General features: G+C 44.5%; 1 protein-coding gene across 6 annotated transcripts in view; it reads right to left on the bottom strand.

Annotated features, from left to right (window-relative positions):
- Positions 1-234: 234 nt before the first annotated feature.
- The window catches only part of col12a1b (collagen, type XII, alpha 1b), a 194,940-nt gene continuing 179,382 nt past the window's right edge, over positions 235-15,792 (bottom strand). For 5 of the 6 annotated variants that reach the window (XM_047387814.1, XM_047387815.1, XM_047387816.1 and 2 more), the window contains 12 exons: positions 13,077-13,130; positions 12,868-12,963; positions 11,495-11,548; positions 10,500-10,553; positions 10,368-10,421; positions 10,211-10,282; positions 10,092-10,127; positions 9,481-9,547; positions 9,214-9,402; positions 9,014-9,082; positions 7,063-7,233; positions 235-828 (listed from right to left, as the gene is read on the bottom strand). In XM_047387814.1, coding sequence (XP_047243770.1) covers positions 728-828; positions 7,063-7,233; positions 9,014-9,082; positions 9,214-9,402; positions 9,481-9,547; positions 10,092-10,127; positions 10,211-10,282; positions 10,368-10,421; positions 10,500-10,553; positions 11,495-11,548; positions 12,868-12,963; positions 13,077-13,130 — 1,017 coding nt within the window. In that variant the 3' untranslated portion in view covers positions 235-727. Of the gene's footprint in view, positions 3,063-7,062; positions 7,234-9,013; positions 9,083-9,213; positions 9,403-9,480; positions 9,548-10,091; positions 10,128-10,210; positions 10,283-10,367; positions 10,422-10,499; positions 10,554-11,494; positions 11,549-12,867; positions 12,964-13,076; positions 13,131-15,792 lie in introns of all 6 variants that reach the window. The other variant, XM_047387817.1, reaches the window with a different exon arrangement.

The raw sequence follows: 15,792 nt of genomic DNA, 5'->3' as shown, positions 1-15,792 counted from the left end.
TAAAAGAAACAAAAAGAAACCAGTGTATCTTAAAAATGATGTCTGCACAAACGAAATGTTTGTTGCACAAAATTAGCACAAAGACGGGATTTATTCCCGGATTTTGCATCAAACCAGCTCTTTCCTCTTCAGATGTTCTGCTCAGATTGAAGTTCTCCATCTCCATCGATGGAGCTCCTGGACCTTCTCAGGTCGTGAATGGTCTCAGGAATCACAAACGCCACACAAACAGGATGAGATTTTCAGTAGTTTTATTGAAAAATGCCTCTTCTGTTTTCAGAAATAAATAAGAAAATCCGGCTGTGGAATTCACAATCTGCAGTTAAAACAACGAAAAGTGATGCTGCATCTCAAATGTTCTGATTAAACCTAATGAAACGTTAGAACAACAAGAACTTAAAGTGTAGACATGTGAATCCACTGCTGCTAACAGGATCTGTGACAGAATAAAGGCAAACGGATAAACACTAAGATACGCATGAAAGCTGTGTAATAATTTCTCTGCTGCGCCTTTTAACACAAACTCAATGTAAATATGTTACAGGCAGGAAAACAAGAAGCTCACAGGTTTTTACTGGTCCATAGCAGATTATCTTCCATATTTTTAAGAATTGGGCCAAACACTCGGTTCTTCCAGTCCCATACATCACCCACCAAACAAAATAATATTCACAAACAATTTCAGGCATTTCAAGGTTTCAAACCCTCCAGAAACAAACAGTTACTCTTATGATGTCAGCCTGTCAGACGACTTTCTGGGCAGCGACCTCTTCCGGCGCTGGTTCTGCAGCAGCTGGTTCTCCTGGGGGGCGGGGACGACCTGGGTTCCTGCTCGGAGACGCTTGTTTGAGTTTAACGAGGACAAACATTCAGACCATCTGAGCATGCACACACACAGAGCTGACGTTAGTGTGACGGGCACAGGTGTTGTCAACAGCAGGGGGCGTGGCCACATGTAGGGAGGGGGCGTGGCCACTGCATCTGATGGCTGCTGTCTGACTGCTAACTGGACGATATGAGTGCTCAGGTAACTATAAGCCAGCAACTACAGGTTCAGGGTAAAGGTCCAACATCTCTGATGTTCTGTTCAGTTTCTGTCCAACCTCCAGTCTCAGCTCAGGTTCTGCTTATGAGTCATAAACATCTATCCTGTGGTTCAGTTTGAATCCTGAGCAGCTTCCAACTAAATTCTGTTAACATGCCAACAAAAATGCGTCTCACTTTAAGATTCTGCTAAAACTGAACTCACCGACAGGAACAGGGTTCTGATCCCAGCAGGATCCAAGCTGGATGAAACCTGGTCCACATGGAGACCAGAGATGGGGAGGGAAACCATCTGATTTACAAGGAGAGGCGGGATGGTTTCATCTGGCAGTAACCAAATCATCCAACACAGACAACATTCCTGCCAGAACCGATGGAGGCTGATACGGGCCACACAGTGGTCAGATTGTGTATTTATCCAACATGTTCGGCATACAGAGGTTACTGCAGCCTAATGTTGGAGGTGACAACTTCTCACAGGGCAGCTCCATATGTTGGGTAGTTCCACCATCCGTCCACCCGGCCTCATCAGAACCCAGTACTGACTGGACTCACTCACTGTTCTGACTGACTGTAGGCTGCTTTGGTAACTGCCTGATAACGCTGCTCTTCCACCCAACAAATCCCTTCCATCACTGGTCTGAATGTGGACCAGATTACAAGCAGGTTCTGCTAGTGATGGTCACTAAACCATAACCATCATCATCATGTCTCTCTGTGAACTCTGGATAACTTCAGCTGTATTGATGCCTTCATCACATCTGCATTCTCCTAAATTGGCCTTAAACAATCTGTTTGTCGCTGGCAGATTGTCCCAAATGCTGCAGCAACTCGGTTCTGCCTGTTTTAACACTGGTTCTCAGATTCTTGTACGTTTGCACTGGTTTGGAACCCGGACATTCAACCAAACTGGGACAGAAGCCTGACACCCTCCAACCAGAAGCTCTCAGTGCAGCCATTACCTGAACTGGAGGACCAGGAGGTTCTGCTGGGAACTCTGGACCGACCTGCTGCTTGATGTTGAAGCTGCAGAGCCTGTTCAGCCTTTTAATCGGAGCTCAGAACCTTCGGGTCTTTCATGATGTGGTTCCTCCTTGTTCTTATTAACCTAAACAGAAGCTGATCAGAGGGAAATCAGAGTGGTTCTGTCCAGTCCAATAGTCTGATTGGCCCTATAGATTAATCCTACAAATGATGCTAAAAGTTTGGAAAATGAATAAATTCATAATTTTTGTTCTTCTAGCAGAATTTTTATTTAGAGATTCTGAAGTGGATAAAAGGAACCAGAACGGAATCAGAACCTGATTCTGATGGTTGTGCTGAAACTGCTACAGTCTGAGACATAAAACAGGAATCAAGAGTCTGGTTCTGGTTGATGGTTTCAGGTTTAATAAAAATGGTTTGGAAGCAGAGTGAGATCCATTGGGTTCTGATGACCACCTCCATGCTTCAGACTAACAGGACAATCTGAGCAGGTCCGTTTTACGCGGACTCAACTAACGAATTTGATCTGGAATAAGGTTTGCTGAGCCGTCATAATCCAGTAAGGAGCCAATCAGCTGTGAGATGCAGAGGACACGCCCCCTCCAGGTGTTAGTCAGGTGACCTGATCACACAGATTAAAGCAGGAAGCAGAGTTGGTTATTAACAGAAACCCAGAGTTTAGGATAGAAACGGGAATAAAGAGGAGCAGTTCTGAGGATGAAGACAGGAATCGGACCCTCCAGGGTCACAGAGGAGCGGTGGCAGGTTACACAGGTTAAAGACGGGTTCAGGAGTTTCCCCACGTCCCGTCTCTGTTAGTATGGGCTGCCGTTTGGCTCATGCTCCTCCGCTGAGTTCGGCAGGTCGGTGCCGTCAGCGCCGCTGCTGTTAGTACGGCTCCCCCGGTGCTTGTTAAGTGTTTCTGGTGGCGGGTTTTTCCTTTAAGCGCCTCTATTCTGTCTATAAGTATTTGCTTTGTTCAGGAAGTCAGTGAAAGCAGCACAGGCGCCAATAAAAGTCTAATTATGGAGAACCTGAAATGGGCCAGACAGGATGGAAGGGGTCAGTCAGGTCAACACATGCGTAATTCCTCAGAGTCTGGGTCCAGGTTCTGACCGGGGAGCTTTAAACTGCACAATAATGTGTGGAGGTGGATCTCAGCTCATCACAGGGATCTGCAGCAGGTTCGGATCTGATCATCATTTAGTGTTTCTCCTGCAGCAGGCGGGCTAGACTGATCTCAGTTTGGAGATTCATGCCGGAGTTTTTACTGAGGTGGTCCAACAGCTTCTCGGAGCAGGAACCGTTCAGGAATGTTTGGACATTTTGTTTTAGATGTTGGAAATGAGAATAATTTCTGCCTGATTCTCCCACTGACCCGTTTGCTGCAGGGAAATACTGATCACTGATCAGATCCAAACCTGAGACATCGCTCTGACTGCTCAGAACCACACCGCTCCACTAAGTGGAACTGTGAAGCAGTTCTAGAACCTGGACTGTTACCAGCAGCGGACCAGTTAGACTGGTCCCTGATTGATTCAAACAAGTCATCCTGATGTGAGCAGATGATAAACTATACACAGAAATATTATTTCCCCTCTTCTGTTTTTGTTTTTTTGTTTCAATGAAATATTTCAGATCATTGAAGTTTAATATCAGTTAAAGTCAACCAGATTAAAAACGAATGATTCCTTCATTAATTGATGAAAAGCCAACCTTTCCAGCTCTGCATCCCATCAGCATCAGTAGGTGGTGATTCTCTAGCCAACAGTAGCTTGTCTTTATACTGCAGCTCACGCAGAAGTCAGTTTATTTTAAACTGATATCATCTCAGCTGATGCAGCCTGAGGATAACAGGTAGTTCACTCGTTAACATGCAGCCCAAAAAACGCTTTTCCATGTTAAAGTGCAGAACCTAATGGTCTTTTTCAGTTTGAGTTGTTTCAACAGGTTGAAATCCTGTAAAATCAGGTAAGATACTGACTATAGAGGACTATTGTACAAAACCCCACCTGAAAAATCAAAGTTGTTCCTTTTTACAACCCCTCTGGTAATCAGAACCAGTCACTGCTGCAGTACTGAGCATCAGGCCCAGATCAGATGTCGCTGCTCCATTATTATTAATTATGACATTTTCCACAGAAACAGTGAACATTTCTGATTATTTAGATAATTAAGATAATTCAGTGTCTCCATGTTTCAGAGCTCAAAGTGGCTGCACTGATGGATGGATGATGCATTTAAGTACCATCTGTAAACAACATAATCCATTCTAACTTGGCTAAAACAGATTCAGCCCCCAGTTTTAGCAGAAACACAGTTATTGTATATCGTTTATGTAGAAATTGGATTGGAAAATTCAAAGATTCAAGGATTGTTTATTATCATAGTGTCCTATTTACACGGGGTGGTTACCTGACATGTTTGGTTACTTCATATTCAGATTGCTGTATGTTTCAAACTCCCACAGAAGGCTGCAGCGGATGGCAGCAGACGCCCTGAGGCTCGGTGCCCAGCGATCCATTATGAACCCGTTCGCTTCAGGAGCACAAACGGCACTTATTTCCAGCTCCCCTACCTGCTCTTCTTCTGTGTTTGTAATGTAGCATCGTTTCTGGTGAGAAAATGTCTCAAGATGGATGAGCGCAGATTGATTTTTCAGCCACAATTCCGTCACCATGAGGACAATAGCAGAACAAATAACAGATATTTGCAGAAGATTGATTTCTGGAGTGAAATCCAGTTTGATATAAAGTAGTAATCCTCAGCCAATATTTTAGAGCTGTTTACATAGAGAAGATTGTATGGTTTAATACATTCATTTTAGTGTAATAAGTCATTTATTTTTGTTTTCTACGGCAGGCTGCGCCACCTGCTGGCATAATGAGAAACAGCATTTAGTTATAATGTACAGATATAAAGATCTGTTCTGTTTCAGAGTGAAACGAAACATCTTTGCTCAGCAGCTGTGATGAACACCCCTTTCTTTTTATCTATATCTTCACTCTAGGTGCTGCACTTCTTATGTTAAACATTAGAGGGCACTCCAGAACAAATCTGCCTGGAGTCAACAGCTAGTAGCAGAAGAAGCTACAAGGTTTGCCCCTGTCACATTTTAACCATTATTTTAATACCTAAAGCATTCACACCATAGTGTTCCTGTTTCTCTTTATTATTCCATATATGACTATGGTATTAATACTTTTTATACTTTTAAAATATTCAAAATTTTCTGCCAATTTTTGGCCCGTTGCAATTAGTGGAAAATCTCAAAAATTCAGCAAAATGTTTGCGCTCTTTGACAGTGAACTACTTCTATCGATGTTACGGTAGAAACTCCGTTCAAAATTTAAACGGGTCACAGGCTAGAACAGCCAGACACACACACACAGAAACAAGTACGTTTACAGTCACTTCAGCTTGTTTTCAGCTGACAATCTTGTTATTCAAGCAGATCAGTTTAAAGTTTGGGTTCTCTGATGCTTCTGGTGATATATTATGTTTCAGCAAGTTTTCTTTTGCTAACTTCAACATTCTTTCATTTTGCAGCTCAACCATTCAGCATTCATGCATTCATGAATTGTATTTTTGCAGGAAATGCAAATTTTTCTCATTCCCTTTGAGTTAATATCAAATCGTTCATAAGCTATAAAGACAGACTGGCTTTCACACGATACCTTGCTGCTCTTCCTGGTTGGTGAGCAACACTAAAAACACATCTAAACAGTCAGAATTTGCCTTCTAGCGTTTTCTGTCTGTGATCTTATGCATGTTCTTTTCTATCTATTTGTTCTGGTATTTTATCATTCAGATATTAGATCTAGCACAGCGCTTTGTCTGGGAAAAGGACGTTATAGTCCTTCATTCCTTGAAATGTTCTTTAGGACCGCAGTGCAGTTTGTTCCTAATGATGAGAAATTAGTCTTTTAGGGCAAATATGGATCGTGTCGTTTACAAACGGTACTGAATGCACCACCACTGACTGACCCGTCTGAGACATGGAAACAAAAGATTTGACTGGTTCTTGGACCAGAACAGGGGCAAAAATCCCATTTTATTTTTGGGGGGGACACTAAGCAGAAACATTTCAGAGAGTAATTCTTGGGGGGGACATGAAAAAAAAAAAGCTAATTTCCTCCCTCTCTCTTTCCTGGTCCTTTGCAAGTAGGCTAGGCTGTTAGCTTAGCTAGCAGCTGATAGGAGAGGCTGGTTTTGGACAAAGCGGGAGAAATATCACTTTTTATGTTATAACTTTGCACTCTTTGAACAAGTGATGTGATAAATGACTAACTGGCTTTAACATATTGGTTCAGTTTCCTCATCATCTGACCCGCTCTGAAAACGGACCTGCTGAGAGTAGCAGGCAGTAGCCCCTCCCTTTGGAAACAGCATGTGGACCAAACCACTTTGTGGGATGGGGGTGTCCTGAACATTTAATAATTAGGAAACTTTTTTTACGCACTATCTAACTTGGATCACTTTAGCTGTGCTTTTATTAAATATTACGATGTTATAATTTAAAAAGTGTTTTTGTATTTACAATGATTATTGGGGAGGACATCTTTATGACAGGAGGAGATACATCCCCTCCGTCCCCCCCCAGGATTTCCCCCTATGGACCAGAATTATCCCATGAGGTAAAAAACAAGCACATATCATGTTACCATGGTAACCAGGTTGACTTTCTTCTGATGAGAAGAAAAATGATTTTAAATGAAACAACATGAAGATGATTTATAGCAAGGGCAGCCATTCTCAGCACCTGAAATGGGTTTTTTTAACCAGGTTCTGTGAGTGTAAATAAAGTTCAGTGGAACCGTTCTGCAGCTGAATATGAAAAAGAAACATCAGAGTTTAGGAAATTATCTGAAATCACTGTTCAATAAACAAAAAAGTCCCACATTAGTTCAGAGTTTTCACTCCACACATCTAATCAGTTTAATCAGACTGGATCAGTACCGAGCTGATCTGCTCCTGGACCCAGACTCCACACCAGAGGAAAGATCCCACATTATTCCTCGTCCTCATACGTACCTATGTATCCCTGGCCGTTGTAAGGAATACCGACACACTGAGAGGAATCGCAGTATCCAGGAGGTCCCGGAGGACCGCGGACTCCGGCATATCCAGGACGTCCAGGAGGACCACGAGGTCCAGAAGAGCCTGACGGGCCTGGGGATCCGGTCCTGCTCTCTCCTGGAGGACCTAGGGGAGGAATCAGAGGCTTCAGGTCAACAGTTCCCGGTTCCAGATGGTTTCACTCAGGAACAGAGCTGGCGCCCCATATACGGTAGCTATGGGTCCTGGACGCAGCCGTCCGTGGTTAGAGTCCCGACATCGGGACCTTTCTGCATGTCCCACCCATGTCTCCACCAGTTTCGGGTGTGATTACAGACAATAAAAGCCACTAGTCAGTGATCATATTGGCCTTTTAAAATAAAGCGTACCCTCCTTCAAAATAAGAGTAAATATTTCACCATCGTTTACTAAAGTAGGGTCCATGTACCTACTAGAAGGGATTATGTGACCCTTTCAAAATAAAGCTTTAAGATCCATTGGAATAAAAGCCTAAACTTCATTTTTGAAATTGTTGTTAAATTGTAAATAATTGAATCAGCTAGTGATGCAAAAGGGATTGTTAGCCTTTCAAAATAAAAGTGTGAAGTTTTGACAGAATCTCAAATAAAAAAAAAAGGATGTTGAAAAAATAAGATGAAAAAAAGGTTCAAGTTCTTTTCAAAATAAAATATTTGCTTTTTATGGCTCAGTTATTACAAAGGCTCCACATTCCCACCGGGCTTTAAACAGCAAACTGACGGATGTCGGGCCTAAACCAGAACACAAATTATTTTAGTATGGCTGCATCAGAGTTTCTTCTGGAATGGTTCTAGTTGTTGTTTCAGCATCATCTGCTGGATAATAGACGAGTTCATCTGTATTATTATCCATTTATCAACAATAATGTCAGACATTTTATGTTTGTCCAGCAGCAGAAATGATGAAATCAGTTTTAAATGAATTAGGACTTTAAGATGTAAACTATGAAAGTTCTCTATGTGAACAACTGCTGCGTTTGTAAACCTGTGCTGGGTCTGGGGCCAGGACGGGCCCCACGAAGCCGCAAGGACCGCTTCTACCTCAGGAGAGACTGCTCCTATTTCAATCTGGACCCTAAACAAAAGCCCAGAATAAAGACTGTGCTGCTGTCCTCCATCTGGAGCTTTGGAAAACTGTTTGAAAAAATAAGGGAGATTTCTCCTCCTGTCAGAGTGTCTGGAGTAAAAAGTGTTTCATGATGTTAGAAGCTAACAGATAATTATGGCCGGGTCATCATCATCTCCAGATAGAAACATCATAAATTTAATAAATCCTCCTCAGCTGCTGCTGCCAGTCTGAGGAACACAGTCCAGATATGGAAAACTGAACTGGATCTGTTGATCTTTCCTGTCGTCGTGATGTGTCTAGACTTGGATATGGATGGTTTGGAGAATCTCCGTCTCTGTCCTTTTCAGATCCTCACAGCTTGGACAGGAGTCACTTTTTCATGTCAGCAGTCAGGATTCTTCGATTTTTGCATCTCTCTGATGTAAAATGTTCTGGAAAGCAGTTCAGTGGGATGTTTTTATTGAATGGACAGAAAACATCTGACTTTACCCACTAAGACTGGCATTTAAAGGGTGAAAGACAGTTATGAATATTATTTATGGAGAAATCATTGTTTTACAAAAAATATGCTGATCCATAATTTTTCTCTGGCAATGTTTAAGACAGCATCGAAGGGATCCTAGTGGGTTAATCTGGATCAGGAGGAACTGTGATTCTGCTTCTAATTCTTCTGGACGTTGTCTAAAAATTCCTCTGAATGTTCCTGAGACTGAGAGGAACAGAAGAAAGAAAGGACAGGAACGTTGTCCTGAACTGGAAATGTTTCACCCTCCCAGTATGACCTGTTTAGTTTAGAAAACCCCTGAAGGAGAGGAGGTACCTGGAGGCCCTCTGGGTCCTTTCTGGCCGACTCCTGGGACTCCTCGCTCGCCTTTTTCTCCTGAAGGACCTGAACACACCATGGAGTCAAATGTTAAGTTTTAGCTGTTCAGATTCAGCCTCCAAAAGGTCGTTCTTCCAGACGTTCTGGTAGGTTTGTGTTCTGGCTCTGTGGGTTTTAACACAGCTATAAGATCCTACCTGTCTCTCCCTGCTGGCCAGGTAAACCAGGATTTCCAGGGAATCCATTCCTTCCTCCGGGGCCCGGTTCTCCACGTGGTCCCTGCATGCCGGGAGACCCTGGAGGCCCCGGGGGACCTGGGTTGTTGCTGCTTCGGTAGTTCCCGTTGGGGATCTGATTCAGCAGCGTGTTGACATGACTCATTTGATCTGAAATTACAGGGAATAAAGGAGCATTCCACCAAAAATAAAAGCAGCAGACAGATTCTGAGCAACTGGGCCACGTACCGCTGACAAGCTGCGAGCAGACTTGTCTGGCGATGGATCGCATCATGTTCTGAGGAGCGAAGTCGCCCTGCGAACACAGAGAATTCATCAATAGAACCGTCTCTCTGAAGGAACTGAAGATAGTTGAACCCTTTTAAATCAGACGCCCCCTGGAGGTTCCAGTGTTAAAGGACAGGTCTGAGAATAGAAGACATTAGATCCTGATTTGAAACTTATTCTGTCTGAATTCCTTCCTGCCATCATCGACCCGATGAGGCGGGATGCAGACAGGTTGGGATTTTAGGTCACTGTGGACCCGACCACATGTTGCTGAGTGGGAACCAATCAGGTGTTTGTTTCCACATTTTCTCAGCTTAAACCTTTCCCTCAGGTCTCACAGGTTCTTCAGGTCCCAGTGGGTCTTCAGGTCTCACAGGTTCTTCAGGTCCCAGTGGGTCTTCAGGTCTCACAGAGTCTTCAGGTTCCAGGGGGTCTTCAGATCTCAGTGGGTCTTCAGGTCTCACAGGGACTTCAGTTCCCAGTGGGTCTCAATGGTCTTCATGTGTCCATCCAGCTGAGGAGATGATCTGAGGCAGGAATAAACTGTTCCCAGGTGACTCCAGTTTACTCACCCTCTCTCCTTTGTCTCCTTTGAGACCGACAGTTCCCTGAAAGCAGAACAGATTAACCTTTAAAAGCAGCACTCTGAACATGTTGCTCTATAAATACACCGTGCTGCCAGAAGACTCACAGGAGGACCCAAGTCTCCAGGATGTCCGGGTTTTCCTGTAGGTCCTGGTATTCCTGGAGATCCTGGAGCTCCCTGCAGGGAAACAAAAAGGCAAAAATGAGCTCCATGAGGTATGGCGAGGCCCCGGGCAAGATGCTGAGGTTTCAGTGAGTCTCACCATGGGTCCTGGTGGTCCTCTGGGTCCGGCTGGTCCTTCCTTTCCTGAAGGTCCCTGTAAACAGGAAAACGTGGCTTAAAAACCAGAAGTTAACGTGTTCACTGTGACAGAATACAGCCGGTCTATACTTACCCTCACTCCACCTGGTCCCATGGGTCCAACGGGACCAGGAGCACCTGGAGAACCCTGCAAACACCAAAAAACATGTTGAACTTCAGCTGTCCTGCTCTGCGGGGGTTGGAAGGTAAATCTGGGTTTTCTTCTCAGAACTGCTGTTCCTTCATCATCGGATATCTCAGATGCCTCAGATTCACAGGCAACGTAACGTATTCCAGATCTGTTTTATAGGCCGGGCCGGGCAGTTCTGGAACTGATTAACTGCATGTTGCTGTCAAAGCGGGCTCACCTGCAGCTCGACCAGGAGGAGGAGCTTCAGTCAAAGCAGATCCAGTTGATTCTGTTCTGTTTTTCCTGCTAAACTACAACATTTAGTGGTTCTGCTTGGACAGTGTTGGATCATTTTTAATTTCAAAATAATTAAAAACTCTGCTGAGTCCGGATCCAGAACCACGTGCAGCAAATGTCTGGTTCTGACATCTGAACTCCTCTTAAAAACATCCTGGCTGCACATCATTGGATGGTGCTGACCCTGTCAGACCTGGAGCTGAAGCTCAGATCAGCTTCTGGAACTACATGTCTGCTTGGTTTTCTTTTTATATTCCTAAATATTCTTGAAGACTCCTTTCTAGATAAAGTCCTGGTTCTGTCCATTGGAAGCTGATGCCTCCTTTTATTCCTCAGAGATTCCCTGAGGCATCAGAGATGTTTTCTCCATCACTGAAGCAGCAGGAAAAAGTGTTCAGTAACAGTTTGGACCTCCTTCAGAAAAAGAACATTCCTATCTCAGTTTGTCTCGTACCAACAGAGTTCATCTTTCATCCAAATCCTCATTTATTCCCAGATAAAACTGCAGCTCTGTTAATCGGGCTGACCCGGTTTTGGCTCCCCTGAATCCTCCTCATCTGGAGAACCATCTGCGTGCAGCAGCGGGGTTGGGAGCCAGCCCAGTAGACAAAACATGAATTATGTCTGTTTCCAGTCCATAACGGGAGCAGAACCTGACTTACCTTCTGTCCTGGCAGGCCAGAGTCACCGGGGTCCCCCTTCGGTCCAGGACGACCCTGAGGAAAAGAAAACCAGAGTGTAAGCTGGATCAGAACTTCCAGAGGAGCCAACAGGGTTCCTGTGACAGCTAAGTAGCAAGTCCTGGTTCTTATCCTCAACTTTAATTTTTAATATTTACTCTCTGATCCCAGAGATCCAATTCAACTTATCCCAAACGTTCAGCTGGGAGACACCGACAAGGACATGGAGGTCCACCTGAACTGACAAGGAGAGCATTAATCAGAGAAGCAGCCATGAGGACCGTGGAAACTCTGGAGCAGCTGCTGACTTCAGACACTTTTAACAAAACAAAATAAATAAAGTTATGCTTGCAGTTTACTACAAGCCGTGTAGGAGACACAGCAAACACACTGCATCCCTACAGTGAAACATGGTGGTGGCAGCATCATGCTGTGGGAAGCTGGTCAGAGTTGGTGGGAAGATGGATGGAGCTAAATTCAGGAAAATCCTTAGAAAAAACCTGTTGGAGGCTGGAGAAGACCTTAGACTGGGGTGAAGGTCCACCTTCCAGCAGGAAAACCACCCTGAACAAACAGCCAGAGATACAATGGATGGTTTAGATCTAAGCAGATTCAGGTGTTAGAATGGCCTAGTCAAAGTCCAGGCCTACAACTGAGAATCTGTGGGAAGACTTGAAAACTGAAGTTCTCAGATGTTCTCCATCCAACCTGACTGAGCTTTTACAAAGAAGAAGGAGCAGAAATGTCTGTAAATTCAAACCTGGTAGAGACAATCCCCAGAAGACCTACAGATAGACCTGGTCTGGCACAGAAGATCCCAATAAAATGAACAGAAGTGTTTGGTTGAAACGGGACGACGTGAAACATTTAGGGGTTGTGAATAATTGAGCAAGCCACTGTCTCTGATGCTGCTCATCTTTTCACTCACCGATCCTTAATTGTGTTAAAGCTCAGCCAAGGAGATCTGTTCTCATGCAGTTGATAATAATTACTTCACTTTCATGGAGTCAGACTCCCGGTCTGTTTGAAATCAGAGAACTTCTCAGATATTTTGCAGTGGAGGAAAATCTCCGTCTGCAGCGAGAGGATCCAGTTGATCCTAAATAAGATGAACACACTAAAGCAGGACAATCAGAGAAGCAAACAGATGTCGGTCAAAATAAAAAGAATTCTCTTTTCTGGGAACCTGCAGTAATTCCTGTCTGGAAGCAGAACAACCTGACTGGGCCAGAACCCGTCTGAGGGATTTATGGCACCCCCTCTGTGACATTAAAGAATGTCTTTACTCCCCAGCTTTATAGAAAACTGCTGAATCTGTTAATAATCTCCTGTCAGGTGTGTGAGTGCAGACTTACAGCCTCTCCTGGGATCGACATCCCGCTGGGACCCTGGGGTCCGGGCAGACCCATGGGCCCGGGTGGTCCGATGCTTCCCGGTGGACCCAGCGGCCCCTGAGACACACAGAGAGCAGTTTAAATAAGAAATATTTAAACAGTTGAGTCCCGAGCTGTCAAGAGGGGGGAACACATAGTGGGATGCAAGAAGGCTTCATCACAGTACTCACAGGAGAACCAGGCTCTCCTCTTTCCCCTCGTGGGCCTTTGCTGCCGGGAGCGCCCTGCAGAGGTAGGAAGGTTAGTGATGGAACAGATCCAGAACATGTTCATATCCTTATTCCAGTGTGTTTACGAAGCAGCTCAGGGATGCTTCCTGCACCAGATAAAGACCTCCCCTCCTTCTCACTCTGGCCAAAAAAAGGTCTCCACCTGGATTTAACTAAGCAACTAGGTACGAGCCTCCCATTGGATAATTACTACATGGGCGATTATGTTTCAGCTGGCAGCAAGTTATTTAACCCCAACTGGTGCAATGAGTTGCTTCTCATTTCTTAAACAACCATGTCTAAAGACACATCCTGTGGTCGTGGAAAAGATGTCAGTCTGTTTCAGACGGGTCAAATCATTGGCGTGCATCAAGCAGACAAAACATCTAATGAGATTGTAGAAACTACCAAAACTGGGTTAAGAACTGTCCAATGCATTATTAAAAGCTGGAAGCATAGTGGGGATCCATCGTCTTTGAGGAAGAAATGTGGCCAGAAAAAAATCCTGAATGATCGTGATCGACGATCACTTAAACATTTGGTGAAATCAAATCGAAGAAAAACAACAGTAGAACTCCGGCTATGTTTAATAGTGAAAGTAAGAGCATTTCCTCAGGCACAATGCGAAGGGAACTCAAGGGATTGGGACTGAACAGCTGTGTAGCCTTAAGAAAACCACTAATCAGTGAGGCTAACTGGATAAAAGGCTTCAATTTGCTAGGGAGCATAAAGATTGGACTCTGGAACAATGGAAGAAGGTCATGTGCTGTGATGAGTTCAGATTGACCCGGTTCCAGAGTGATGGGGGCATCAGGGTAAGAAGAGAGGCAAGTGAAGTGATGCACCCATCATGCCTAGTGCCTACTGTTCAAGCCTGTAGGGTCAGTGCTATGGGGGAGTGGTGGCCTAGTGGTTAGAACAGGAGGTTTACGTTCCAGAGGGGCCAGGTTCATATCCTACAGATTACCACTCTGGGTCCCTGAGCAAGACCCTTAGCCCCAGAATGCTCCCCGGGCGCCGCACAATGGCAGCCCACTGCTCCCTATAAGGGATGGGTTAAATGCAGAGGACAAATTTCGTTGTAATGTATATGTGCAATGACCAATAAAGATGATTATTATTATGATCTGGGGTTGCTGCAGGTGGTCAGGTCTGGGTTCAGCAACAGTATGTATTCAAAGAATGAGGTCAGCTGACTACCTGAATATACTGAATGACCAGATTATTCCATCAATGGATCTTTTCTTCCATGATGGTACGGGCATATTCCAAGATGACAATGCCAGGATTCATCAGGCTCCAATTGTGAAAAAGTGGTTCAGGGAGCATGAGACATCATTTTCACACATGGATTGACCACCACAGAGTCCAGACCTTAACCCCATGGAGAAAGTTTGGGATGTGCTGGAGCTTTGACTCTACCATCATCAATGCAACATCTTGGTGAAAATTGATGCAACACTGGGTGGAAATAAATCTTGTGACGTTGCAGAAGCTTATCGAAACAAAGCCACAGCGAATGGGGCCGTAATCAAAGCTAAAGGCGGTCCAACCAAATATTAGAGTGTGACCTTTTTTTTTTGCTGGCAACTTTTTGTTGGCCTGGCATTGTATCTCAGCAACTTGTGAAGAGGATCCTCAGATAATCTGAGGAAACTGGACAATGAAGCATGCTGAAGTTGAAGCTCAGAAGAAAATCATCCAGCACAGCCCTGAAACAGGAGCTGAATGACATGTCATTCTTCAGTTCAATCATTTTCTGTCAAACTGTGTTCATCTTTTCAGTCCAAAGAAGAACTCTGAAAGACCTTCAGAAATCCTGGAGAAGGGTCAGAACCAGGAAGGTTTGGGTCACAGGAAGGAACATCTGAAGAGCATAGGACTGAGTTAGAAACCTTCTAGTAGAAATGATGGAATCACCTTCATGTGGCATTCATCCTCACATTTGATCTAAAGAACAATCATCTAATCATCCAAACGATCTGGCCCTCAACTCCTTCCTGCCTGCACCATCAGGTCCCGTGTCTTAAGACCAGAACATCCTGATAAAAGCTAAGGTCCCTTCAGACTGGATCAACTTCTCCATGACCCATCAGAACAAGTTTGGAAAACCTTCAGTGAGAAGACAGCCATGATGCTGCTCCAACCTAGTGATCAACATCACATCTCATCACACTCTATAGCATCAACATGTTCCTATGGAAACACCATATAGAACCGCACCACACCATGGGTCATAACCTACGTTAATCGGATCGCAGCCCAAGCATGACGTCAGCCTGAACGGTTCTGCTTCAGAAGGTCAACCACCAAGTCCTGCTGGTGCATCATGAACACACCTCCACCATGCCCCACCACAGTAATAAACCACTATAACACTTGCTCGGGGAAACGGTCTCCACCAGAAGCTCCTGTGAGGGTTCTACCTAGGCTTCATGGAGAGTGCACTGACCCACTGCTCAGCCTCGGAGAGGAAATCCCTTCAGAAGATCATCAGCTCTGCAGAGAAACGGACTGGCTGCACCATCTCCACCCCAGCAGAACTTTTTGAACATTAGAAATTATGTAGTAGACCCAGAAGACGTTCAGTTCTGGCTCCAACCATGAGGAAGGAGATATCAGAACTCACAGAACCAGCCTCCAAATCGATTTTCTTCTGCGAAAAGCAACATTCAGA

Source organism: Girardinichthys multiradiatus, chromosome 15, assembly GCF_021462225.1.
Source record: "Girardinichthys multiradiatus isolate DD_20200921_A chromosome 15, DD_fGirMul_XY1, whole genome shotgun sequence".
NCBI lineage: Eukaryota > Metazoa > Chordata > Actinopteri > Cyprinodontiformes > Goodeidae > Girardinichthys > Girardinichthys multiradiatus.
The sequence above is the reverse complement of the archived record's forward strand: the minus strand, read 5'-3'. Positions and strand labels throughout refer to the sequence as shown.